At 42.0% G+C, this 27,793-nt stretch overlaps 1 protein-coding gene across 1 annotated transcript in view; it reads right to left on the bottom strand.

Moving 5' to 3' along the window:
- nphp4 (nephronophthisis 4) overlaps positions 1–27,793 on the bottom strand; it is a 214,315-nt gene that overhangs the window by 72,545 nt on the left and 113,977 nt on the right. The window contains exons 9-15 of the mRNA XM_071348201.1: positions 25,865–26,056; positions 25,550–25,694; positions 17,052–17,107; positions 11,740–11,877; positions 6,982–7,163; positions 3,110–3,301; positions 1–188 (exon numbers count right to left, since the gene is read on the bottom strand). Of these exons, the coding sequence (XP_071204302.1) occupies positions 1–188; positions 3,110–3,301; positions 6,982–7,163; positions 11,740–11,877; positions 17,052–17,107; positions 25,550–25,694; positions 25,865–26,056 (1,093 nt within the window). The remainder of the gene's footprint in view (positions 189–3,109; positions 3,302–6,981; positions 7,164–11,739; positions 11,878–17,051; positions 17,108–25,549; positions 25,695–25,864; positions 26,057–27,793) is intronic.

Here is a 27,793-nt window from a genome sequence, read left to right as displayed (position 1 = left end):
CAGAGTTGACTGTCCCATCCTTGTTAATGACGGCCAGGACACAGGGAGGCGTCTCGCTGGATTTCTTCGGCAGCTTGTCGATGCCCAGTAGTTTCAGGCACTGTGTGGTCACTGGTGGGAAGCGGTAGAGCTGGAAGGTGAAATGAACAGAGTCTGGCCAGTTGCTGCTCCCCCCTTGCTGTGGTATCCTGTGGGCAAACAGGAAGAGAGGAAACAAAGGTTACACCGTTTATTTATGCTAAACCCTTACATTACATGATGTAACCTGCATGTACTGTAGTACACACTATTCACACTGAACATTACTTCATACACTACAACATAGCGTTTATTCACACTAAACCCTAATGTTATATGACGTTGACTTCATGTACTCCAACATACAGTAGGTGCGATTCACATTTTTTAACCCTGACTTAGTCTACAATGTATACCACATTCACCATTCTCAATAAACTACACAATTACTATTACGCTAAAGGCTATATCAGTTAAAGTAGGCCATCTTGATTTTTTATGAATTGATTACACTTTTGCTTGGCTATATGTTGTATATGTTCTATATGTTGTCCATGTACAGAATTTGTCTATTTTCCGTATAGCAAATTGCCCCTTGGGGGATAATAAAGTCTGCTACTCAACACAGTACACGGGCATATGTTATATTCACTTTAATATTACGCTCTACTTGGAATATCGTCGCTGAGCTCCTGCCAAGTATGATCATTATTTTATCGAACCAATCCATGTGCAGTGGGAGGAGCACATTTAGGATTTAATAACACCTATTTCAAAATTTCATTAAATCAAATTGGATCAGAGAGTCAGATCAGTCAATCATTCAGCTTCGTCGGTTTCCTGGAAACAAAAATCAACACTTTTCCCCCACATCCCCGTCCCTACAGATGTGTCCTTTTTACAGTTCCTTAAAACGACAAAACCAATAGTGTTCTGAGATTAGGAGGGCTAAATCACTTAATGAAACCCCCATAAATCAGAGACTGATAGAAAAGGTGCCCTCTCAGCAGCTATAGGCCTACAGCATCACACCTTTTAGATGGATGGATTCATCTTCTGTGATAAAATCAATGGCCCTACTCTATAAAAACCTGTTGTAACCCTGTATCTGGGGGAAAAAAATGTCTGTGCAATGAGAAAGCATGCTTGTTCTGATTGGCAATGAGAAGTATTATTTTTTTCATTGTAATGATGGGAGCAAGTTTACTTGCTTTCAGAGCAAGAGGAATGTAGCTTTTGTCCTAGTCTGGAAATCAACTATAGGTGGTAGAGTGATTGAATCTAAATCAGTCCTCAACTTTCTTCTATTTCACACGATTTAAAACGACCACCCTCTGAGCGTATTAGCACTAAACACACACAATCTCCACACACATACTCTCCAAACCGTGGGTGGGCCCAAACTCTCGCCCGCCGTCCCCTCAGTCTCGGTGCTTGGAATAAATGAGCTGCGAGTGAGATTAGGGACGGAAACGATTACTTCTCTATTTCCTTGCGAGAAGATTAGCAATCAATCATTGGGCATTATATAAATGGGAGGAGAAGCGTTTAGGGAGAGGCAGTCACTGTGAGGCCCACTGAGCATGAACGGTATCAAAACCACCACGTTGAAGTGGAATTTAATAAGAGCAAAGTCTGACCAAGGAGACACACAGGCAGAGATTCCCGTGATAAAGAGGCCGGCGCAAGCTAATGTCTCTATGTGGCTACAGAGATTGGGGTTGTGTCCCAAATGGCACCCTATTCCCTATATAGGGCACAGTGCACAATATAGGGAATAGGGTGCCATTTCTGACACAAGCAGACATTAATATTCTTCCAGTAAACAGACAAGATTGATAATTATAGCATTGTAGAGAGAGACGCAGAAATTATATCACAGTCATTCAAGAGACTCGTTGGTTCACAGTCATTCCCCCTTGCCCGCTGTACCTGTTCATCATGTTTATTAGGTAATTTTGTTAGGGAAACAAAGTGTGTCGTGCCCATTGTTTCAGAGCGAGCCGCGAATACCGAGGACTCTTGGAGATCCTTCAAGTTGGCATGAAGTATGTATTTGTGAGGTGGTTGAAATTGTTTTAGTGAAAATGCTGAAAGGCCTACAAGCCTGACAGTAGTGAGCAGCTGAGATGGCAGGAAAAAGGATAACGTCGAGCTTTATAAAATACCCTTTTTTTTGTTACAAATGTCACATCCTTAATTTCCCCCCACTTATGGCACTTTTGAGCAGTATCTGTTGATTCCTTTTATGTGAGGTAGACTACTGTAAATTGCCAGCCTGCAATTCAGTCAGAGCGGTAATCGTCAAAACATAAAAGCTCCCATTATGTTTCAAACTGCGCTGAAGCCTCAAAGCTGCAGCCACAAAAGAAGTGGCTGTACCTTTGCTCGCAGGGCCGTCGGTGATGCATATGACAAATGCCTGATGCTTTTATCTTGGGGATGACAGAGCTGATGACAAAATAAAAGTCAGGCTTTGGCAGAGGGGACAGCTGCAGGACCTGGGATGTATTTGACAAGGCTTTGTGTATGTGTGTGTGTATTTTTGTGCGTGTGTGTGAGCCTTAAATCGCCAAGAGTAAGTGTGTGTAAGTGCACTGAAGTAATCTTGGCTGGACGTCAACATCACAAAGCACCTTATGTCCTTGGCTGGCGACCAAGTGCACACAGGAAATGTCTCTTCTTATATTTTCATACTAAGTGGTGTGGAGGCTCATATAAAATGTCATTTCTTTCAAGCCCATTATTCTTATTTGCAGACAAAAATAGTCAAGCTCAAATCCTCATATGTGGTTTCTTCACTATGGGGCGAATCCTAGCTTTCACTTAAGTCAAATGTTCACTTATTCGCCCAGTGAGATCAATGCATGACAAAGTGAACATTTGACTGAAGTTATGATACACCCTTATACATAGATTGCATTCAGGAGGCACAGGGCAAATCCATCCTATATGAACATTGGAAGACAATGTACAGTTCAACAGAGTACATAACATGCTGGTTAGAATCAATCTCAGCCTACACTATGCGGGTGATGTTTATGCATGGTGCCGTAGAGCCACAAACATGACCAGACGGCTGTGGGTTCACCTGGAAAATGCCAGAAACTGCAGCAGGAGCACATTTCCCTGCAGGGGATCCGCCTCCTCTCTCTGGGGGTCAAAGTTGACTGGTTCTGTCGGGTCCAGCACTTCAGCCACCAGCCCACTGGGGTCTGTGATGTAGGGGAAGCCGGCTGAGTAGAGGTGGGCCAGGGAGCTCCTGGAACTCACAGAGGAAGAGCTGCAAAAAAAGAGGAAACAATCCAAAAGAAGAATCTAGGCTTCGTCTGAAACGGCATCGATCCTATTCCCTATATAGCACACTACTTTTGGCCAGAGCCCGTTAGGAAGCCCATGAGGCTCTGGCCAAAAGTAGTGTACTATATATACTAGGGAAAATGGTCTAATTTCAGACACAGCCCTAGAGAGTACAAAGCTATTTGTATTAGCAACCAAACTTAATGGAAAAACGCAGTGACATGGGTTGGGTTCAATTCCAGTGACATAGTCCTAATACTATACTCTATAGTCATTATAATGTATTCAAAGAGGGTTTGTTTTCAATTCACGAAGAGAGCAATTGACCCCAACCCTAATACTCAGGTTGGCATTCGAAACATGGAGGGAGAATGATTAAGATGGTTTGAGGATGTTGGCATCCCCGCCCTGTTCATCGATAACATACGAAGAGAGAATCCCGTCTGGGGGGAGAGGAGGACCAGTGTCAAAACGCTCCCTCAGGATTTCAACCATAATCTGTAGATATCTCTAATCACAGTGGCCCACCTGTTTTTCTGAAACCATGGTAACATCCATAACTTATATTTTTGATATTGACATGGACTACTCCGTGCATGATAAGTAGCAGAGCAGCAGACACAGATGGTTGGTTAAAGTGCACATTCAGGGAAAGGAAAATTAACAATCTGTTGTTTACCACGAGAATGTCAGTAAGACGAATGTGACAAATCATATCAGTAAATACAATTTACTTCAAAAGTAATACGAAAAAACAGACTCATAACTAATTATGTTTTGGGCTTATTCAGAGGGGAATGCCAAAGACCTTATCAAATGAGCCAGTTTGCCATGGGTATGTACACTCATTTCACACTTCCGTCTTCCCATCTTAATTCACCCCCGATTGTATTAATATTTGAGCCACTGTCTTAATTTCAAAGGGGTTCAATCTGACACACAGTTGTGATTATTGAAATGAAATTAAGAAAGTTATTTGAAGTTCATTGTGATCCTCCTCAAATAAGTGGGTCATTTCGCTCAGAAGATATATAACATTTAAAAAAGACACAGCCCCATACGTTACATCCCAGCGAACAGCACTACGCCTGTCTGTGTTCCAGACACTGCGTCTGTATCCTAAAGGGCACTCTATTACCTACAGTATACTGTATACTGCATCCTTACAGTGCATTCGGAAAGTACTCAGACCCCTTGACTTTTTCCCCATTTTGTTAGGTTAAAGCCTTATTATAAAATGGATAAAAAATATAAACAATTCTCGTCAATCTACACACAATACCCCATAATAACAAAACGAAAACAGGTCTATAGAACATTTTGCAAAAGTATTAAAAAGAGAAAACAGAAATACCTTATTTACATAAGTATTCAGACCCTTTGCTATGAGAATCAGGTGCATTCTGTTTCCAGTGGGATGTTTCTACAACTTCATTGGAGTCCACCTGTGGTAAATTCAAATGATTGGACATGATTTGGAAAGGCACACACCTGTCTATATAAGGTCCCACAGTTGACAGTGCATGTTAGAGCAAAAATCAAGCCATGAGGTCGAAGGAATTGTCCGTAGAGCTCCGAGATAGGATTGTGTCGAGGCACAGATCTGGGGAAGGGTAGCCAACAATGTCTGCAACATTGAAGATCCCCAAGAACACAGTGGCCTCCATTATTGTTAAATGAAAGAACTTTGGAACCACCAAGACTCTTCGTAGAGCTGGCCGCCCGGCCACACTGAGCAATCGGGAGAGAAGGGCCTTGGTCAGGGAGGTGTCCAATAACCCGATGGTCACACTGACAAAGCTCCAGTTCCTCTGTGGAGATGGGAGAACCTTCCAGAAAGACAACCATCTCTGCAGCACTCCACCAATCAGGCCTTTATGGTAGAGTGGCCAGGAAGCCCCTCATCAGTAAAAGGCACATGACAGCGTGCTTGGAGTTTGCCAAAAGGCACCTAAGGACTCTCAAACCATGAGAAACAAGATTCTCTGGTCTGATGAAACCAAGATTGAACTCTTTGGACTGATGATGCCATCTGGAGTAAACATGGCATCATCCCTACGGTGAAGGATGGTGGTGGCAGCATCATGCTGTGGGGATGTTATTCAGCGTCAGGGACTGGGAGACTAGTCAGGATCGAGGGAAAGATGAACAGAGCAAAGTACATTGATGAAAACCTGCTCCACAGCACTCAGGACCTCAGACTGGTGCGACGCTTCACCTTCAAACAGGACAATAACCCTAAGCACACAGCCAAGACAACGCAGGAGTGGCTTAGGGACAAGTCTCTGAATGTCCTTGAGTGGCGCAGCCAGAGCCCGGACTTGAACCTGATCGAACATCTCTGTAGAGACCTGAAAATAGCTGTGCAGCGACACTCCCAATCCAGCCTGATAGAGCTTGAGAGGTTCTGCAGATAAGAATGGGAGAAAATCCCCAAATACAGTTGTGCCAAGCTTGTAGCGTCATACCCAAGAAGACTCGAGGCTGTAATCGCTGCCAAAGGGGCTTCAACAAAGTACTGAGTAAAGGGTCTGAATACTTATGTAAATGAAAAAAATTATAAAAACCTGTTTTTGCTGTGTCATTATGGGCTATTGTGTGTAGATTGATGTATTAAATCTTTTTTTTTTTACATTTTAGAAAATAAGGCTGTAACGTAACAAAATGTGGAAAAAGTCAAGGGGTCGGAATACTTTCCGAATGCACTGTATGGTCCCTGGTCAAAGATAATGGGTGTCATTTGGGACACAGCCTGTAAGACTAGTTTCCATGCCAGCCAATTGTTTTCATCTGATTCTGTGCTAATGCAATTGTTTGCTAAGTTGGTAGAGCATGGCACTTGCAACGCCAGGGTTCTGGGTTCGATTCCCACGGGGGACAAATACGAACAATGTGAAAATGTATGCACTCACTACTGTAAGTCGCTCTGGATAGGAGTGTCTGCAAAATAACTCAAATGTAAATGTAAAATGTTTGTTTGAGCGCCGGCCGCCGTGTCTGTTATTTAGGAGGGGTAGGATCCTACTCCTCTAAATTTTCTCCTAACTGAATGTTCCACCTACTGTATACTACCCACTGCACATTAGACAAATTAGCTGACCCATAGATCTCTCGGTAGATAGCAAGACAGTAGAGAATTGTGGTGTAATGGACCGATGCCCAAACCTTTGGACGGAGATAACACGGCAGCTAAAACAAGGAGAGTGTTTGAGGCATGTTCAAAGCCACGGTGCGAGGCCGGTTACCATTCAATAGCCTTTTATCACACTTCAGTGACAGCCGCAAGTGTGGACCGTGAATGCTACTCAAGCCTGACTGATTAGATGCGAGTGACTTATCATGGTTGTAAAATACCAGGGTCGAGACTAGTGTAGAACTGCATTAGCGCCGGCGATAAAGCCCTTTAAATGACAACACCACTTGAGATACAGTACTACTAATCCAGCTGTAGTTAGCTTTGAAGGGTCACGGTTAACTAATTCATTTTGTCCTGCCGTTTATGCAATTTTTCCCAGGACACCTCCTTGTAACGTCGATATAAAGGACCTTGAGGACCCTATCCTTCCATTAACATGCAGGCGTTCTGTGAGGCACCCAAAGCAGACGAGGGACCGATGTGTGAAACCGCTGGCTGTGACAAGGACCCTGGCCTCTGGTGCTCACCTGGGCACAGCATGTGTTCCCATGGTGATGATGGGGGCATGGATGGGGGTGAATGGCAGCTCTTGGAGCTCCAGGTGGCCCTCGTTGGCCAGCGCGGCAGATTGGTATGCAGGGAGGAGGTCCCTAGGGGACACGTTTAGGTCCACCTCAAGGTGGGTGATGTTGCTGGCAGCTGGGAGCTCCTATCACAAAGAGAGAGAGAGAAAAAGCGAGAGAGAAAGCGAGAGAAAGAAGAAATTAGCGGGAAAAAAGGAGAGAAAGAGAGAGCCTGATCAACGTATAGCGGTTGACATCAAACTTTACATAAAGTCACCCTAAAATTACCTAATTACAGGAAATGTAATTAAACAAATTTTATTTAAAAAATTGTACTAAACTATTATTCTACTAAACAAACAGATTGGTCAGTTTCCCTTATTACGTTAATGGAACGCGTCTAGCTGGGTTCGTTGCACGTAGTTCAAGTAATGACCATTTTTATGGGGAACTTAATGTAAAATGTTTCCCTGAGAACGACTCCCCTGAATCATTGACACATGCATCACTGAGAACGATGTATCAGGGATGTAATCATTAGCGCACACCCTAGCAAAACGGTTTGCAATGGAAAAAGGATCAGATAGTCCCTCCCCGTTTTTTGTCAATTTGATTTTGTTTAGTGGCTAATGAACACAACCTCGCTGCTAATTAGCTGTGTAGAGGTAATGGCGTCATTTTCCAGTCCAGTCCTCACTCTCCTGTCCTAGTGGTGATTGGTGGAAGAAAACACCTGCCAGAACATTACAAGACCTTCCATCACCCTCCTCCTTAATGACCTCCATCAAAGTCACACTGTGACACCCGCAACACCGCCATGATTGAAACCTATACAATGACCTATAGTAGTTAGTTAGGCCTACAGAAAAGCACTAGGCACTGCAGTCGAGGGTGATTCAAGTAAATTTAAATGGCTAACACTTTACTTGAATACCTACTACATTGATGTTAGATTATTATGTCCTCTGTCTGTTTGATATACAGTGCATTTGGAAAGTATTCAGACCCCTTGACTTTGTCAACATTTTGTTACGTTACAGCCTTATTCAAAAATGGATTAAATAAAAATGTTTACTCATCAATCTACACACAATACCCCATAATGACAAAGCAAAAACAGGATTATTTTTGTGTTTGCAAATGTATTAAAAATACTTTACATAAGTATTCAGACCCTTTGTTGTATGAGCCCGAAATTGAGCTCAGGTGCATCCTGTTTCCAATGACCATCCTTGAGATGTTTCTATAACTTCATTGGAGTCCACCTGTGGTAAATTCAATTGATTGGACATGATTTGGAAAGGCACACACCTGTCTATATAAGGTCCCACAATTGACAATGCATGTCAGAGCAAAAACCAAGCCATGAAGTCAAAGGAATTGTCCGTAGAGCTCCGAGACAGGATTGTGTCGAGGCACTGAGCAATTTGGTGAGAAGGGCCTTGGTCAGGGAGGTGAACAAGAACCCGATGGTCACTCTGACAGAGCTTCAGAGTTCCTCTGTGGAGATGGGAGAACCTTTCAGAAGGACAACCATCTCTGCAGCACTCCAACAATCAGGCCTTTAGTGTAGAGTGGCCAGACGGAAGCTACTCATCAGTAAAAGGCACATGACAGCCTGCTTGGAGTTTGCCAAAAGGCACCTAAAGGACTATCAGACCATAAGAAACAAGATTCTCTGGTCTGACGAAACCGAGATTGAACTTTTTGGCCTGAATGCCAAGTGTCACATCTGGAGGAAACCTGGCACCATCCCTACGGTGAAGCATGGTGGTGATAGCATCATGATGTGGGGATGTTTTTCAGTGGCAGGGACTAGGAGACTACTCAGGATTGAGGTAAAGATGAACGGAGCAAAATACAGAGAGATCCTTGATGAAAACCTGCTCCAGAGCGCTCAGGACCTCAGACTGGGGCAAAGTTTCACCGTCCAACAGGATAACGACCGTAAGCACACAGCCAAGACAACGCAGGAGTGGCTTCTGGATGACTCTCTACATGTCCTTGATGGCCCAGCCAGAGTCAGACTTGAACTTGAACATCTCTGGAGACCTGACAGAGCATGAGAGGATCTGCAGAGAAGAATGGGAGAAACTCCTCAATACAGGTGTGCCAAGCTTATAGCGTCATACCCAAGAAGACTTGAGGCTGTAATCACTGCCAAAGGTGCTTCAACTAAGTAAAGGGTATGAATACTTATCTACTTATGTTTTTTATCAATTTGCTAAAACTTCTAAAAACCTGTTTTTGCATTGTCATTATGGGGTATTGTGTGTAGATTGATGAGGGGGAAAACTTTTTTTTTTAATCCATTTGAGAATAAGATTTTAAGGTAAACTCTCAAAAAAGTCAAGAGTCTGAATAATTTCCGAAAGCACTGTACATGCAGGTTAGAGTTTTTCGTCATGAATTTAGTTCTGAAGAGAGCTATGCAGAGTGGTCACTAGCTATCAAAGCCCTAAAATATGATTCTAAACCTAACCACACTGCTAAACCTAATGCCTAACCGTAACGTCAAATTAAGACCAAAAGGCAAATTTTTCAATATAGCCAATTTCGACTTTGCAGCTGGCCCATCTAGGACAAGACTCATCCCAATAAATGTCCACCTGCGATCTTGATGTGGTTCTGGGTTGGTTGGAATGTTTCTCTTGAAAAAGGCCTACTGCCGGAGACCTGAGGTGGGTTTAACAAGGCTTTTGTTTGCAGAGAACATATTTCTTAGTAACAATTTCAGTTGAACGATTTGAATTGACATCCCATAATGTTACGGTGAAGTCGCAAATAGCTAATTTCTACTGTGGCTTTTTAGCAACAATATTCAAACTTCGCTATTCTTACTACATTTAATAGAAAGTCTCCATGGCCATTTGTATTTGAAGCAGCAGTTTAAACCCGAAACAGACACTTAGGTTAGCTAGCGGTTGCGAATGTTCACTGCTGACACAAAACAATTGAAATATTTGCTTACATTAGCTAACATTCACAAAACATTTCCCTTGAAGCACATCTACATATTTGTGTTAGCTCCCTGAGCAAATGCCTAAGCTTTAGCTCAGCAGGCTAACATTGTCTTGTGGCATACAGGAAACCCAGGTTCAAACCCTGTTTGTGTTATGCTATCTGCAATCTGTGTTATGTCTGTTATGCTATCTGCAATATAAATATGATGTGTACCAGTTCTGTGTCTCTACTGTCCTGGATACAAGAATGATAATGACATTGATTTGGCGATACAAGCGGTAACACTTGCAGCTATGCATATCTTTAAGTCTGTGAGAAGAAGGATGTTCTTGTTGGCATCTAAATTAAAGAGACATATTGAAGCACATTTGAGTCAGTTTAAAACGGATTGTAATGAGAATGAAACACATATCCAACAGTTAAACTCAGACACCCCGAGATTAAACTCATACTGTACTATTTTCACACCATTCATTTAAGAAGAAAAAAACACATTGAATGGACGCCAAATGTACGCATCCTTGTGAGTGTGTGAGGAAATCAAAAACAACATGGTTGTAACAGGAAAAATGATTACCGTTCCTATTTTGCGAGAAGTTACTCAACACGATTAGTACCCCAGTTCCTGTTCCTGCACCCTCAGCTTTACAATGATCTTCTTTAAAGTAACTGCCCAGTGTTTCCAGATTTCTTTGAAATATGACCTATAATTACTTACAATATGAGTGATATTGTTTTCCATAATTATTTAAAAAAAAAAATGATATGTTAAAAAGCAGCTTTTCTGTGTTGGAATGGCGTGGGCGTACCACAACAACAGAATGCTGTGGGAGTATACCGGTCATTAAACATATTTATGCAAGTAGACCACTGATTGGTTAGCTCATCCTCCTCAGGGAGATGACATCCTGTTCTATGAGAAAATAGCAAGCATTTTTTTAACTGTTAGAGGTACAAGTTTCAGATGGGTTTTTTAAAAGTGTTTTTTAAAATTAAAATTATGCTTTGGGCCACAATTACAAGTATAGGACTACTCAACAACATTATTTGGATATGAATTAACAGAATATGACCTTTTACAAGTATGATTTTGACTGGTCAGTTACTTTAAAAGCCACAAAAACATTTTAACAAAACCAGTGAGAACTGGGTCTTATTCTGTAATCCGTATACTCAACATGAAAAGACATCAAATTATCTAGGACATGGACTTTGCATTAAATTTAGCATTGGGTTCAATGTCAAACTTGGAATGGAATGCATTTGTAGTGTGTCCAGGTAGTGTTAAATAGAAAATCCCAGCTTGTAAAAAACTGGATACCTTGAGAAAATTGGATCAGACATTGTACAATGATGTGAGTGCAGAGTCAGAGAGTGTTTATTTTGATTTAGAAGATGAAAAACCTTGTGTAGTCCCAAAGACAAAGAGCATGCCGGAGTTCAGCAAAAAGTGTACTCTCAAGGTTGTGTGTGTGCGCGTGTGCCTGTGTGTGTGTGTCTGTAGGTGTGTCTGTACATAGCTTTGTGTTAGAAAGGTGAGTGAGCCTTTGAATTCAAATCGCTGTGGCTGTCTGTGTATCCATGGAAATTATACATGAGTGTGTGTGCGCACACTTATACGTGAGTGTGTCAGAGACCTGCAAAGTGCCCATATGTGTGTATGTAGCAGTGTGTCTGCGTGTGAGTAGCACTGTGTGTATCCCCATGCGTGTTTGTGTCGGTGTGCGCGTGGGAGAGGGTACGGGGGTGGAATCTTACGACATGTGACAGCTGGTGGGCCGATGCCAATGGGGAAGGATAGAGCTGAGAGGAAAACGGCTGTTGCCATGGCGACACGGCAGTGGAGTGGCTCATGGTCGGGTAGCGTGAAGTAGCTGCCAGCTGAGACATAGAGAGCTAGGAGAAACAACAGGAATTCACATGAACTATTTAGACTTTATTAAAACAATATGACAACGCATATCACTGCTGCAAAATAAAGCAAGATTAGAGTCTTATGTAGAGCACTATGTGGGGAGCGTTCTCTATGGCTAACATAACAGCATTGCCATATATACGCTTCTATAGCTGCAGCATATTATAACACGATGGGTGGGATTTTCGGGAATGTGTGTGTCAAATCATATCCACCTGTCATTTCAGTTTCCAATGAGACTGAACTTGACCAGACATCAAACAAACAAGTTCTAATAAAAAGGGACAATATTTAAATAACAGTGATGACAAACAGGGCCAGTACAAATACGTTAATTTCAGTCGAACAGTGACATGAGCCACCACCATCTCAGTGAGCAGCTGACTGCTCTGTTGTTGTCTTCTCTCCCATTATGTGTCAGGGCAAACAGGCTGGGTAGAGAGTGTTGGCAGTACGGCTCGCGCTCAAGCCTAACGCCACCATTAATTGCCTTCTTCTCTGCCTGTTCCCCTGCTCCTGTGTGTGTGTTCTCACACACAGAGGTGCCTCGCTCGTGTCTGGTGTGTTTCACACCCACAGTGGCAGGCTGTGGTGACTTGCGATGTGGGATTGTGTGTGTGTGTGTGTGTGTGTGTGTGTGTGTGTGTGTGTGTGTGTGTGTGTGTGTGTGTGTGTGTGAGAGAGAGTGTGTGAGAGAGTGTGTGTCGCCGTTGTGGAGTCGACCTCTCAGCTGGCGGTTGTCATCATATGTCTCTTAGTAAGTGAGAAAACGAGAGGAGGTGGGAGACAGAAGGAAAAAGATATGGAGAGGGAAAAAACATTTGAAGATTGACTGAGGGGGGAGAAGAAAATATACATTTGTCACAAAGAGTGAGATGAAAATTGGAGAACATAGTTAGGGAAAGAGAGGGCGAGAAATGGAGAGATACAGAAATAGAAGAAAGAGAGACACACAGAGAGAGAGCGAGACAGAGAGACAGAGAGCATCACCTCGGCAACACTGTTGACTGCCAACACAGGTAACAACAATAACATAACCCAAGACCGGCCTATGATGGAAGGGGGCATCCCAGGCAATACACACACACACAGTGCTCTATATATTATATATAAATAGTCTTATAGAGCCTTAGCATTCTGCTCAAAGTGAACCAAAAGTGTCAGGGATCAATAATTTATGCAGAAAAACAAAGTTGTCAGATCCGACAATGCTTGCAGATATAGCAGTGAATACATCTTGTTTACAGTCCTATTTCTGTGCCGGGTGGCATTGATTAAATGGTGTTTGACAGTAATGCAGGCTAGGAGACCGAGGTTGATTCCCAAATTGCACCCTATTTCCTATATAGTGCATTACTTTTGAACAGAGCCCTACCGGCCGTGTTCCAAAGTAGTGTACTGAATGGGAAATAGGGTGCCATTTGAGACACAAAGATATGGCTGATGAAGAGGGTTATTTCTATAGACATAAATTGGAACTGTGGATTAGGGAGAGTTGTGCCAAAATCATGAGTTATACTGTAGCTTTTCTTTATTTATTCCCCGCATTGTTGAATACTCGACTTTGATCTGACATGTATACATGTAGCCTCGCTTCTGTTGTTCTGATGGCTCAGTTGGTTGGTGCCTGGTGCTTGTGGGGGCGGCAGTTAGCCTAAGGCTAGAGAAATGGACCAGCGAGCGGAGGCTCGCCGGTCCAAATACCAGATCCGGGTTGTAAGCAAATACAAACATTTCTGTTCTTTCCTGCAAGATAATAGGCTATTATAAATTTTCTTTAAAAAAAACTGTGTATTTATTGCATTTCTGTATGTCCGTGAGTACGTTTGACAATAAGAACTTGGGCGCTGCAGGTACAAGGCTACTAGAATATGTTTCAGGCATTGGAACCAAAATTATTTTCCAATTGTTTCGTTCCACTGTTTCGACCAGCAAAATAAAGTTCTGAACTGGTTTGAACCCCAAAGAAAGTACAGGTTTATATCATTCCTTTCTGTTTCTTTTTAAACCTCTGAAATATATTTTTAAATGTATTTAACACAAGATTAAATTACTTAATCAATCATGCTGTGCAGATAGAGAAGATTGCTGTGGAGCGGGCAAGGTATAGCTCAGTGAGTTGTTTACATGCGTGATGGAAAGACAAGTGCAGTGCGCAAGATGCGACTGAAATTTTGTGCGTGGGGAGAGAGCACGAGAACCTTGAAGCGCTGTGCATCTTGTTGTGATGACATGTATTATCTTCATTAGGCCCACAGAATTATACCTACGGAGGAGCGGCTTCTATAAAGGAACTTTGAATGTCTTTGAACTTCAGAGTTGACTAAACGTTAGCTAGCTAACAAGCTTGTGTGTGCAGAGCAGCACCAGAATTTTTGTAGTTAATAAATACAATGTGAACTATAGTATCCCTAACTAGCATTGAAAAAGTGAATCCATTCTTCTCTAGCTACAAATTTCTCTACCCATCTTCTGAATCACGCTTGTAACGTCGGTAGGCTACAGATGGGTCGTTCCACCTTAAAAAGCACATAAGAGGATTTCGACACCCACCATCTCAGATTGTTCTGATATAGTTTATTTGTTATTTAACCTTTATTTAACTAGGCAAGTCAGTTAAGAACAAATTCTTATTTACAAATGACAGCCTACCAAAAGGCAAAAGGCCTCCTGCAGGGATGGGGGCCTGGAATTAAAAATACAAATTAAATACAATATAAACATTTGACAAAACAGACATCACAAAAATAGAAACAACACAACACTACATAAAGAGAGACCTAAGACAACAACATAGCAAGGCAGCAAAACATGACAACACAGCATGGTAGCAACACAACATGGTAGCAGCACAAAAGATGGTACAACCATTATTGGGCACAGTTATAATAAACAGTTATAAACAGATGACAATAGAATATTTTGTTGAAATATAATTTGATATCTGAGAAATTAAGATAATTGAGTACATCCAAATTGGCCATTTTAATTTCAAGGATTAATATAACAGTCAATAAATATAGTGCCTAACATTTGATTTGGACCAAACCAAACGGTCCCTCCACACCCCCCGCCAATCCCACCCCAACAACGAGAATCTAGTATCTCTAGTTCTATTTGTCTGACAAGTAGTATGGAGCTGCGGCTCTGAGTATTGTTTCTTCATCATATGTAATGTATTCCCAGTGATTTTTATTCATTTTTTCCTGTTCAGATAGATTTGTCATTTTATTTACCATTATTTTAACAGGTAAATTGACTGAGAACACATTCTCATTGACAGCAACAACCTGGGGAATAGTTACAGGGGACAGGAGGGGGATGAATGAGCCAATTGTAAGCTGGGGATAATTAGGTGACCGTGGTGGTATGAGGGACAGCTTGGGAATTTAGCCAGGACACCGGGGTTCACACCCATACTCTTACGATAAGTACCATGGGATCTTTAGTGACCACAGAGACTCAGGACACCCGTTTAGCGTCCCGTCCGAAAGATGGCACCCTACACAAAATTTGTTAGGTATTTGTCCCATCCTACATCCTGATATTACCAGGTTCTGACTACTAGATGGTGCTGTTTCTGAAAAAAGTGAAGAATCCCTCGCGCCCCAATGTTAAAGGGATAGTGGCCAGGTAAACAAAACCAAAGCATGGGTTAATGTCATAAATTGTCAATAGACTGCTTAAACCAATATGTAATTTGGGTGAAATATCACTTAATAGCAGGAACAGCACCATCTAGTGGTCAGAACCTGGTAATATCAGGACGTAGGATGGGACATAAACCTAACAGCTTCAATGACTCATTTCTATGAACGGGGGAAAAAACATCCCCAAATTCACTGAGAATACATTACATAGGATGAAGAAACAATACAATACTGATACTATACACTCGTATAGTAGATCCCTTTTGTTCCCGGTTCTGATTCTGTTCCTTGAAACATTTAGTTATTTTCCGTTTTTTGGTTCTGTTCCCTTCACCTGTTCCAACCCGATATGTTTAGCTGCAAACTTAATCTAGAGGCAGGAGAGCAGACCCAGGCCCTCATTATGGCCCATAGATCCAGCACTGAGACAGAGCTAATCCTTCTCCTCTACTGTGTGTGTCTGTCTGTGTGTGTGTGGGGCCTTATCTCTGTGAGAGAGCTGCATCCATCAGAGGGCCCGGCCCCTCACTGACAGCCCCACTCAGCCTGAGAGACATCACTCACACCCCACAGCTCACCATGCCACACACACACACACACACACACACACACACACACACACACACACACACACACACACACACACACACACACACACACACACACACACACACACACACACACACACACACACACACACACACACACACACACACAGACACACACTTGTGCAAACTCAGACACATTAATGTACATACATTTACAAACATGCAGAAACGCACACAGCAAACATGTACTCACATTCACATGTGCAGAAACACACACACAAGTACATATGTACCAGCACACACACACACACAACTGAAAAACATGCGCCCATGCACGTAACACACACTAGTCATTAAAAACCCTCCCCACATATATTAAGTAGATGAAGCTCTCTGCTCCATAGTACCACATCATATGCTGCAGGATATTTTGATAGACCTGATCCCTAACACTTATGTACCAAACATCCTTACTTAAACAGCCCGTTAGAACAGAGATGACACAATGACGCCCTCCGACCATGTTTCTTTCAAGAGATAATCATGTAGAACTGGGGCACAGAATGCTGTTTGTCTATCTGACTTTCTTAGCATTAGGTAGCAAACAGAGCCATTAATATACATTATATTATGTATTATTGTGTAGTATTATTATGTAGTATTATTGTGGTAGCAACTAACACTAAGTGCTTTATTAGTTTACTAGTGAAGGCTCGTATTCATGAAGACTCTCAGATATGATCAGTTTTCCTTTAAGATCACAATGAATATGATTACATGGACAGGTGGGACCTGATCCTAGATCAGCACTTAATAAATGCTCAGGAGCCATTATGACAGTATGGAGACCTATGCTTCAAAACAGAGTGGAGCTGACCATGGCTTCAGGGAACGGTTTATCCATGACTGATCATGTCTGACCATGTTAGCGGTAACTGATCTTTGAGACAGTCTTACCCCTGGGCCTTGTGGCGATCCCGGAGGAGATGCTTGAGAGGCACGCCGACTTCGACCTAAAGAGAAAAAGAAAAACAGTGAAAAAACACAGCTCTTATTTACTGTTCCTTTTACTTCCATAGAAATATAAATCCTAGAAGGGACATAGAACCTCTGACCATATCAATTTGACTGGTAAACGTATGGGTAGACTCAATATGGAATTCTATGGCTACTTCTCACATAACTATTCTCATTCAGCCCGCATTGCCTTCCTTCTGCCTGTTCACTCTGCTAAAAACAAACACTTCTTCTTCATTATTCCTACGATCCAAAGTTAATAACATTGAGTCATTTCCTCCCCACGGTCCAATAATAGAACATAACCAGGGCTACGTCCCAAATGGCACTCTATTAAATACATAGTGCACTACTTTTGACCAGAGCCCTATGTGCCCTGTAGTGCATTATAAAGGGAATAGGGTACAATTTGGGACATATCACAGGTGGTGAAGGAAAAGGGATGTAGTTAGCTGTAAAATGCACATTTTACTTGCACCGTCATATTCTTGACTGAATTTGCCATCCAATGACATCCCTATAAGATGCATACACAGTAACGGAAAAGTGACATATACATAGAACTACAATGATTTACAGTGCATTCGGAAATTATTCAGACCCCTTGACTTTTCCCCCCAACTTGTTATGTTACAGCCTTATTCTAAAATGGATTAAATAAAAAATGTTCCTCATCAATCTACACACAATACCCCATAATAACAAAGTGAAAACGGGTTTTTAGAAATGTTTGCAAATGTATAACAAATAAAAAAACAGAAATACCTTATTTACATAAGTATTCAGACCCTTTACTATGAGACTCGAAATTGAGCTCAGGTGCATCCTGTTTTCATTGATCATCCTTGAGATGTTTCTATTGGAGTCCACCTGTGGTAAATTCAATTGATTGAACATAATTTGGAAGGCACACACCGGTCTTTATAAGGTCCCACAGTTGACACTGCATGTCAAAGCAAAAACCAAGCCATGAGATCGAAGGAATTGTCCGTGGAGCTCCGAGACAGGATTGTGTAGAGGCACAGATCTGGGGAAGGGTACCAAAAAAATGAAGACCACAGTGGCCTCCATCATTCTTAAAATGGAAGAAGTTTGGTAACCACCAAGACTCTTCCTAGAGCTGGCCGCCCGGCCAAACTGGGCAATCGGGGGAGAACGGCCCTGGTCAGGGAGGTGACCAAGAACCCGATGGTTGCTATGTAGAGATGGGAGAAACTTACAAAATGACAACCATCTCTGCAGCAATCCACCAATCAGGCCTTTATGGTAGAGTGGAGAAACGGGAGCCACCCCTCAATAAAAGGTACATGAAGGCCTGCTTGGAGTTTGACAAAAGCCACCGAAAGACTCTCAGACCATGACAAAACAAGATTCTCTGGTCTGATGAAACCAAGATTGAACTCTTTGGCGTGAATGCCAAGTGCCACGTCTGGAGGAGAGATCCTTGATGAAAACCTGCTCCAGAGTCCTCAGGACCTCAGACTGGGGCTAAGGTTCACCTTCCAACAGGACAATAACCCTAAAAACACAGCCAAGACAACGCAGGAGAAGCTTCAGAACAAGTCTCTGAATGTCCTTGAGTGGCCAAGCCAGAGCCTGGACTTGAACCCGATCGAACATCTCTGGAGAGACCTGAAAATAGCTGTGCAGCGACGCTCCCCATCCAAGCTTGACAAGGTCTACTGAGAAGAATGGAAGAAGCTCCCCAAATATAGGTGTGCCAAGCTTGTAGCGTCATACCCAAAAATACCCAAGGCTGTTATTGCTGCCAAAGGTGCTTGAACAAAGACTGAGTAAAGGGTCAGAAAACGTATGTATATGGGATGTTATTTTATTTTTAATAGTCACAAAAAATGTTTTACCTGTTTTTGGTTTGCCATTATGGGGTATTGTGTGTAGTTTAATGAGGGAAAAAAACAATTTAATCCATTTTAGAACAAGGCTGTAAAGTAACAAAATGTATAAAAGGTCAAGGGGTCTGAATACTTTTACGAATGCACTGGATCGCTACAGAGATCTACAGATCTGCCAAAATAAAGGAAACACTTTAGTAAATGAGGGATACAAAGTACAGTAACAGTCAAAAGTTTGGACACACCTACTCATTCAAGGGTTTTTCTTTCGTTTTACTATGTTCTACATTGTAGAATAATAGTGAAGACATCAAAACTATGAAATTACACATATGGAATCATTCAGTAACCAAAAAAGTGTTGAACAAATCAAAATATATTTTATAATTGAGATTATTCAAAGTAGCCACCCTTTGCCTTGATGACAGTTTTGCACACTCTTGGCATTCTCTCAACCAGCTTCATGAGGTAGTCACCTGGAAGCATTTCAATAGATTAATTTCTTTCCTTCTTAATGCGTTAGGGCCAATCAGTTGTCTTGTGACAAGGTAGGGGTGGTATACAGAAGACAGCCCTATTAAGTAAAAGACCAAGTCCATATTATGGCAAGAACAGCTCAAATATGCAAAGAGAAACGACAGTCCATTATTAGTTTAAGACAAAGGTCACACAATGCGGAAAATTTCAAGAACTTTGAACGTTTCTTCAAGTCGCAAAAACCATCAAGCGCTATGATGAAACTGGCTCTTATGAGGACCGCCACAGGAAAGGAAGACCCAAAGTTACCTCTGCTGCAGAGGATAAGTTCATTAGAGTTACCAGCCTCCGATTGCAGCCCAAATAAATGCTTCACAGAGTTCAAGTAACAAACAAAACTCAACATCAACTGTTCAGAGGAGACTGTGTGAATCAGGCCTTCATGGTCAAATTGCTGCAAAGAAACCACTACTAAAGGACACCAATAAGAAGAAGAGACTTGTTTGGGCCAAGAAACACAAGCAATGGACATAGACCGGTGGAAATCTGTCCTCTGGTCTGATGAGTCCAAATTTGAGGTTTTGGTTCCAACCGCTGTGTCTTTGTGAGACGCAGAGTAGGTGAACGGATGATCTCTGCATGTGTGGTTCCCACTGTGAAGCATGGAGAAGGTGGTGTGATGGTGCTTTGCTGGTGACACTGTCTATGATTTATTTAGAATTCAAGGCACACTTAACCAGCATGGCTACCACAGCATTCTGCACCAATATGCCATCCCATCTGGTTTGAGCTTAGTGGTACTATCATTTGTTTTTCAACAGGACAATGACCCAAAACACACCTCCAGGCTGTGTAAGGGCTATTTGACCAAGGAGAGTGATTGAGTCCTGCATCAGATGACCTGGCCTCCACAATCACCCAACCTCAACCCAATTGAGATGGTTTGGGATGAGTTGGACCGCAGAGTGAAGGAAAAGCAGCCAACAAGTGCTCAGTAAATGTGGGAACTCCTTCAAGACTATTGTAAAAGCATTCCTCATGAAGCTTGTTGAGAATATGCCAAGAGTGCGCAAAGCTGTCATCAAGGCAAAGGGTGGCTACTTTGAAGAAACTCAATTATAAAATGTATTTTGATTTGTTTAACACTTTTTTTATTAATACATGATATTCCATATGTATTATTTCATAGTGTTGATGTCTTCACTATTATTCTACAATGTAGAAAATAGTAAAAATTAAGAAAAACCCTTGAATGAGTAGGTTTGTCCAAACTTTTGACTGGTACTGTAAATTAAAATCAGGTGCTGGTCACACAGGTGTGGTTGCTGAGTTAATTAAGTAATTAACACTCCATCATGCTTAAGGTCATGTAAAAAAAAAAAAAAAAAAGAAGACCAGTTACACATTATTTTGAAAACCATGGCTAGATGAGTTCTCATTGACTTTGAAAAAGGGTTCTCAAAGGAGATTAGGCGGTTTAGAGTTTGTGTTTGTGTGTCAGTCACCAGATCACAACCCAATTGAACACTTATGGGAGATTCTGGAGCGGCGCCTAACATGCTGACCACACCGCTCGCATTGCAAAAATAAAATGTACACATACATGTTATTCAAATCATTGCACCCACACTGCTCGAGCGTCTGCGTTGTCAGTGCTAACATAGAAGTCAGTATTATTTGTGACGCTGAACGTGGTGCAAGTCCTGCCTCTCCCATGTCCTCATTAATGTATAGAAGCATATACCCACATGCCATCTCCTTATTGGTTATACCCACGTGGGTGATTGACAGAAAAACTGAGGCTGGTCGGTCGTGGTAATACACCTTCTTATGAAAGTTAGATGCCAATCGCCAAATAAAGTCCAAAGAAGAAAAAGCATGGAAGGAGGAGATGACTAGAAACAATTCGGTTGACCGTTTCATGTGTGGATTCATTGTCGGAGTAGAGGACCTTGTGCATTTCAGGCAAAATAACAACTTAACGTTTATATCCCAGGACAAATTAGCTAGCAACAGCAAGCTAGCTAAATGGGACAAATTAGTTAGCAACTGCAAGCTAGCTAGCTAAATTGCCATAAATGTTTAATGCTTTTCGACCTGTTCCCAAATTAATATAATTGGTTCAGAGTTTGTTTTGATATTCAACCTGTGTGTCGTGTTTGGTGTGGGGGGACAAAATCAATTTGCGCATAATGGTGCACATGTGCGTCCAGTATGGGCATGGTGTGAGACAGCACTTTTCCACCACCATCAACAAAACACCAAATGATGGAATTTCTCATGGAAGAATGCTGTTTCATCCTTCCAATAGAGTTCCAGACACTTGTAGAATCTATGCCGAGGTGCATTGAAGCTGTTCTATTTTATTAACACACTTTATGTTGGTGTTTCCTTTATTTTGGCAGTTACTTACCCTACAGTGTAAGGTGAAGGTGGACCTAGACGCTGATCATGGGTCCGTTTAGCATTTTCCTAACCAATTGCTAAGGTTGGAATTGGGGGAGGATAAGCTGATCCTAGATCTGTACCTATAATGTCACCCCGGAGCTACAAGTAACTGCCAAAATAATGGAAACACCAACATAAAGTGTCTTAATAGGATGTTGGGCACCACGAGCCGCCAGAATAGCTTCAATGCTCATCAAACCATTCAGTGACTACTCGACTCGTGCTCTGTGGATGGAGGGATTGTCATCCACTCCAATCAGGATAGAAATTATTCACCATACTATAGGTTGTAAGTAATCACTCAAATTGGCTATGTATTTATTGCCGTTTACCTTGCCCTCTAAAAGGGTTAAGTGGACCTAAACCATACCAGGAAAATGCACCCCACACCATAAGAGCTGCCAGAACCCTCATTTACTCAAGTGTTTCCATTATTTTAGCAGTTACATGTTTTTCTACATTCAACTTCTATGAACCATTAGAATTGTCCTATTGTAGACTAGATAGTAAGCACACAGTGGAACATCACTCAGACAATCTGTGACAGTGTTGTCTTTTAGCCACAGTCACAGTCTGATTCAAATGTCTTATGCAACGCTGGGTGAACTGCACCGGTAGCCATAGTGATGGCGAAATGTAAGGCTCCCCATCTCACTCTCGCTTTTTTCTCTCTCTCTCGTCCTACCTCTGTCCGTTTTCCTCTCTCTCTTTCTATAACTCTCTCAGCTCAGTTTCTCTCTCTCACTCACCCCCCTTCTCTGTGACTCTCTCTCTCATCCTTTGTCTGCTGGCTCAGACTGGCCTTTTGGAAATGGCTGCAGTAGCCTGGGGTGCAGTAGCCTTGCTGTAGCATCCATCTGCTCAGACTACAGTAAGTGTGGACAGGAGGACACAGTAGTGCTGGATGATGAACTAGTACCATGACACTACCATGGCACCAACCTACTCTATGGCATCCATTTTGTTTGGAGTGCTTTTAAGTGGCACTGCAGACTCTACTTTTCAAATCATTAAGTGGATTTATCAGAGATAAACAGATGTTGACAGCTGAGAAATCAGGAAATTGTGAATAATGCAAGTATGGGCCATTGGAATTAATTAATAATAATCTAAGAGGACACAGCTAGATGTTTTTTCCACTTTTTTCCCGGCTTTGCTTATCATTAGCCAAGTTGTACACGATGGCGGTCAAGCAAACAGTGCGGGTTCTGTAGCTACTTCCCTGATTAATGGGAGTGCATGGACTGTGTGAGAACGCATAAGTCACACCCCACAAGACATGCCACCAGAGGTCTCTTCACAGTCCCCAAGTCCAGAACAGACTACGGGAGGCGCACAGCACTACATAGAGCCATGACAACATGGAACGACATTCCACATCTGGTAACTGATGCAAGCAGTAGAATCAGATTTATAAAAATACACCTTATGGAAGAGCGGGGACTGTGAAGTAACAAACATAGGCACAGACACATGCATACACACACACAATAACATACGCACTATACACACACATGGATTTTGCGTTGTTGATATGTGGTAGTGGAGTATGGGCCTGAGGGCACACACTTAGTTTGTTGTGAATTCTGAAATGAATGTATTGTAACGTTTTTTAAATTGTATAACGGCCTTAATTTTGCGAGACCCCAGGAAGAGTAGTTGCTTCCATGGCAGCAGCTAATGGGGATCTATAATAAACACAAATACTGAACTCGGTTTAATGCCCATCATACATTTCTCATGGATACATCTAAAACGGTATGAATCGATAAGTGTCTTACTTTCCCTATTTCCAAATTACTGGCTGAAGGGGTAGGAATGCAATGTGGAATGTTTGATCCTCCTTTGATCCTCCTTGCTTGTCGGACGCAGCCATGGGGCGACAAAGACATAAATTACACAGCTCGGCTTGTAAATGAGCTGTTGTTTCTATCAGCCTTCTAGAGAAACATACAGATGAAAACACAAACAAACACACACACTTATACAGAAGCACACACACGCACACAGATGCACACACACGTACACGTGGCCAAGAATGCACAAAACAAACAAATACACATGAGCGCACGTACTGTACACACCGACACATACACCCCTCTGTCTAATCAGACAACAGTCAGCACTGTTCAAACCACCAAATCAAAATAATGACAGAGGTTCATGATATTGTACTTCCTTAACAGCAGCCAACACAAAATAATTTAGGCGACATGTTCAGAGAAGGCTTTTCGAGGACACTTCAACCGCTGATTCAACTGTCATTAAACAGACTTTGCAAAGAAGCAGCCACCCCAACTGAACCTCAATCAACTCCATTCTCCGCGTAGGAAGATAAGCTGACGAGCGACAACATTAGGATGGAAATCATTGGCTATGTAGAGTCCACTCAGAGTCAAGATATACCCTCTGTCAACGACAATGGACTGAGTGTCTGAGTGCCAAGTGTTTACCAGGCTTTTATAATCAATTCTGTGACGGACAACTGCTCGAAGTTCCAATAAGTGACACTTGAAAGTTATTATTATTTTCTTTCTTTTTATGTTCAAATAAAATTAAATGAAATAAAATAAATATCTTTCTGAAGCTCAGTATGGGAGATAAATAATGCAATTCAACTAACCTTTCTTTTACCAGGAATTCTCTCGAGGTTTCAACCTCTTTTCTGGGAAAGACCTGAAATAATATAACTAATAGAACAAGAGATCTAATAACTGTGCCTTCAATATAGGTTGCAACTGTACCCTAATACAATAGTGTCATATCATTAGCCGTTGTTGTTATGAGTGCCATACATAGACAGTAACACATCAGTGCTTTCACGAATGATAGCAAAATATGTCTCCGGTTCTGCTGCATACATAGCCTACCAAAAAGGCTCAAGTCTGATGAGTTCGGATTGCAACTCAACTCTTTTCCGGAGCAGAAGCTAGCGTGAGATACCGATGTCAGGCTTGTTCAAAATCAAGGGGCCATATCGAGCCCTGGCCAAAGTCTCTTCCGGATATTCTACTTCTTTGTCGGAGCATTCTAATCCTGTAGAGAGCAGGTGGTGCCAATGAGATAACACTGCGGTGGTTGGGAGTCCCATTATGCATATTGCTTCTGATGGATGGTAGTCAGAACTTTGAAGCCCTTCTCCAGGGGTGACTAACTGTGGCAGTGTGTGTGCCTGAAAAGTATGCATGTTGGTCTGCGAGCAGCCTTTCTGGCATGCCATGCTTCCCTGTTACGATAAACAAAATCTGTTATGGTGAGGAAACAAACACAGGCAGTCACGTTTGAAGTGATTTCATAGTCCAATTCAAACTAGAAATAACCTTTTCTATGTCAGCCATTTTCAAAGGGAATCTCTTCACTACTTAGGAGTTCAGAATGTGTCAGTCGTTTGGGGGGGGGGAAACAGTTTGTTTTTTAGAAGACTAAAGCCATTATGAGAAATAAAAGGACATTGTGACTGAGGCTACTGATACATGTCAGCTATGTGATTAAGACAACATAGAAAAGCAGAAAAAGCTGGATATTGGCTATTGGATACTTCAGTTCAAATAAAAATGTTAATAAGGATAATGTCCAGAAAAGCAGGAATTCCTGATTAATCAGGAAGAGTCCCATCCATGACTGATACAGATGGAGATATCCCCCCGTGATGATATGTACCTGGTGAGGGAGGTTTCCTCTGCTGTGCTGCCATTTCCTCCTGTCCTGTCCTGCTCCTGCTCAGAGACACGGCTGTGCTGGACGAGGCCTTCTGCACTGAGCTGGAAGACAGACGGAACCTGACCATGTCCCTCTCATCGACCACCTCCGAGAGAGGACCAGAGAGACAGACAGAAAGCGAGAGAGGCAGAGCGAGAGAAAGACAGAAAGGGAGATAGAAAGAGAAGTCAGTGTGGGACTGCCAAATGAGCAGCTGATCCATCATCTCATCTAATGAATTGGTTAATATCACACATTATGAGAAATATGTGTTACCTGGGCAGGACTTTGGCTGTTGGAGGAAGAGGTATAGGCCATGACTCCATAGGGGTTGGGCGTAGAGCCGCCCTGCAGACTAAGCTTCACTTCTTCGGCCCTCAGGGCACCCCACTCCTGGAAGGGGCACCACATCCCCCAGCGCAGGCACTGCATGAAGGCTGTCCGGGAGATTGTGGAGGTCGAGGAGAGCTTTGGAACACAAAAACACCCAGAGTCAGTAGAACCTTTAGAGGTAAAGAAAAACTTCAAGCATTATATGTAGTGCGAGGCACAACACTTTGCCAGACAGGAAGAAGTGGAGAGCTCCTTGTGACCTTATGTTCCGAAAGGGATGAAGAGGATTCATAAAGTAAGTAAGCAAGCATTTGTAGTCTATATGTTATAACTGCTGCTACACAATAATTAAATGTAGAAAAATAACTGTTTGTGAATACTAGCCATCTTTGTTTGTGGGAGTTTATACCATTCCTGTTAGTATTCCGATCAGGAGCAGCGGAAATTGTTTAGAAGTCAGTATACCGTCAGAGGTCCTTATCAGTCAAAGGTCTTCTCGACAGTCGAAAAAAGTTCCATTTGCTCCAATGGCTTTCTCCGCAAATATTGTATCATGGTTGAAAGAGACGAAAATTAAATGGCTGAGGAAAAACAATAGTGGTCCAGCAATTCCAATTTGAGGGCATTGTCCTTTCGCTTCAGGCAAGACTGGAGTCCAAGGTTATTATAGTTGTGATTTTCTATTTGTTTTTATTTCTATTAGTTTGTTTATTTCTAGTTTACTTTCAGTTAGTTCATTCTTGATTTACTACTTTTGTTTTAGTTTGAGTTTTATAACTTATTATATTATTTAGTTTCAGTTTTATTGTTAGGGAAAGAAAGTAGGTAGGAGCCATTTATGTGTTGTATGCCTACAGTTTGTGTTTTGGGGGATATCAAATGTTCCCACTGTGGGGCCGTAATACCCAAGGTGATGGGTCAGGTCATAGGTTTGGTTGTGTTAAAATTATAAATCAAATCTTAATGAGACTTGACTATGTTGCCCAGTTGTCAGTTACGACGAGTAAGACCTTCTCTTGTAGGTTGAGCAACACACATGCTGTGCTTCGTTGAAGCAGGCTGATATGCCCATAAACGAAGCAGTCCGCCGTCCTTTCTTGATACATCCGTCTACACACATGGTTATTTCGATGTCTCTTTCAGAATCTCCTTAACTTTCTGGGTTGCTGTATCCATTTGCAAAGCAATCACCCCGTTTACTCTAGAAGCGCCAGGAGTATTACATTTGGGATCAAGTGTTTGGTTGAATTTTCTGAAGGCTGGCTAATAGCACAGTCTTGTGGACTTGCCAGACTGGATGAATACATTAATGAGTGCTTCTTCTATTTAAAAAAAAAAACTCATTTGAATTAGGTTGCCATGTTTCTGTTATTTACAAGCAAATGGCTAAAGTGGGTTGTCCTAACGTTACAGTTGATGTGCAGCTACTAAGAGCTGGTGACTGTCTCACCTTGTCTTTATCCTGAAATTGTTTCTATTTCTTTGTGGGTACTGTTCAGATGAACTTTGAGGTTGGTTGGCTTTTCCCAGTTCCACACACGCTGCTGATACTACAACACATTTGCTTTTGTCCTTTCCAGCATTGTTTAACTTTTTGCTGCCACCATTGTTCACACCTATGGTTCACACTCAAGCACGCCCTCTGATTTCTTCCCTATTAGAGCCATCACTAACTCTACTGATAGCTATAGTGATGCACAAGCTAGCCTATTTGAAATGTCGGCATATACTGGCAGCATTTACCCGCCAGATTCAGAAGCTTGAAAACTCCATAAAAAAGTAAGATTGAAAACCCACTTTCATTTTGAAGTTCAGAAGGAAAAAAAACTAAAACTAAACAATGTTTTTTATATTTTAGTTCGTTTTGCAGTC

This window comes from Salvelinus alpinus, chromosome 17 (genome assembly GCF_045679555.1).
Source record: "Salvelinus alpinus chromosome 17, SLU_Salpinus.1, whole genome shotgun sequence".
In the NCBI taxonomy this organism is placed as follows: Eukaryota; Metazoa; Chordata; class Actinopteri; order Salmoniformes; family Salmonidae; genus Salvelinus; species Salvelinus alpinus.
This window is presented reverse-complemented; position numbering and strand designations above follow the sequence as displayed.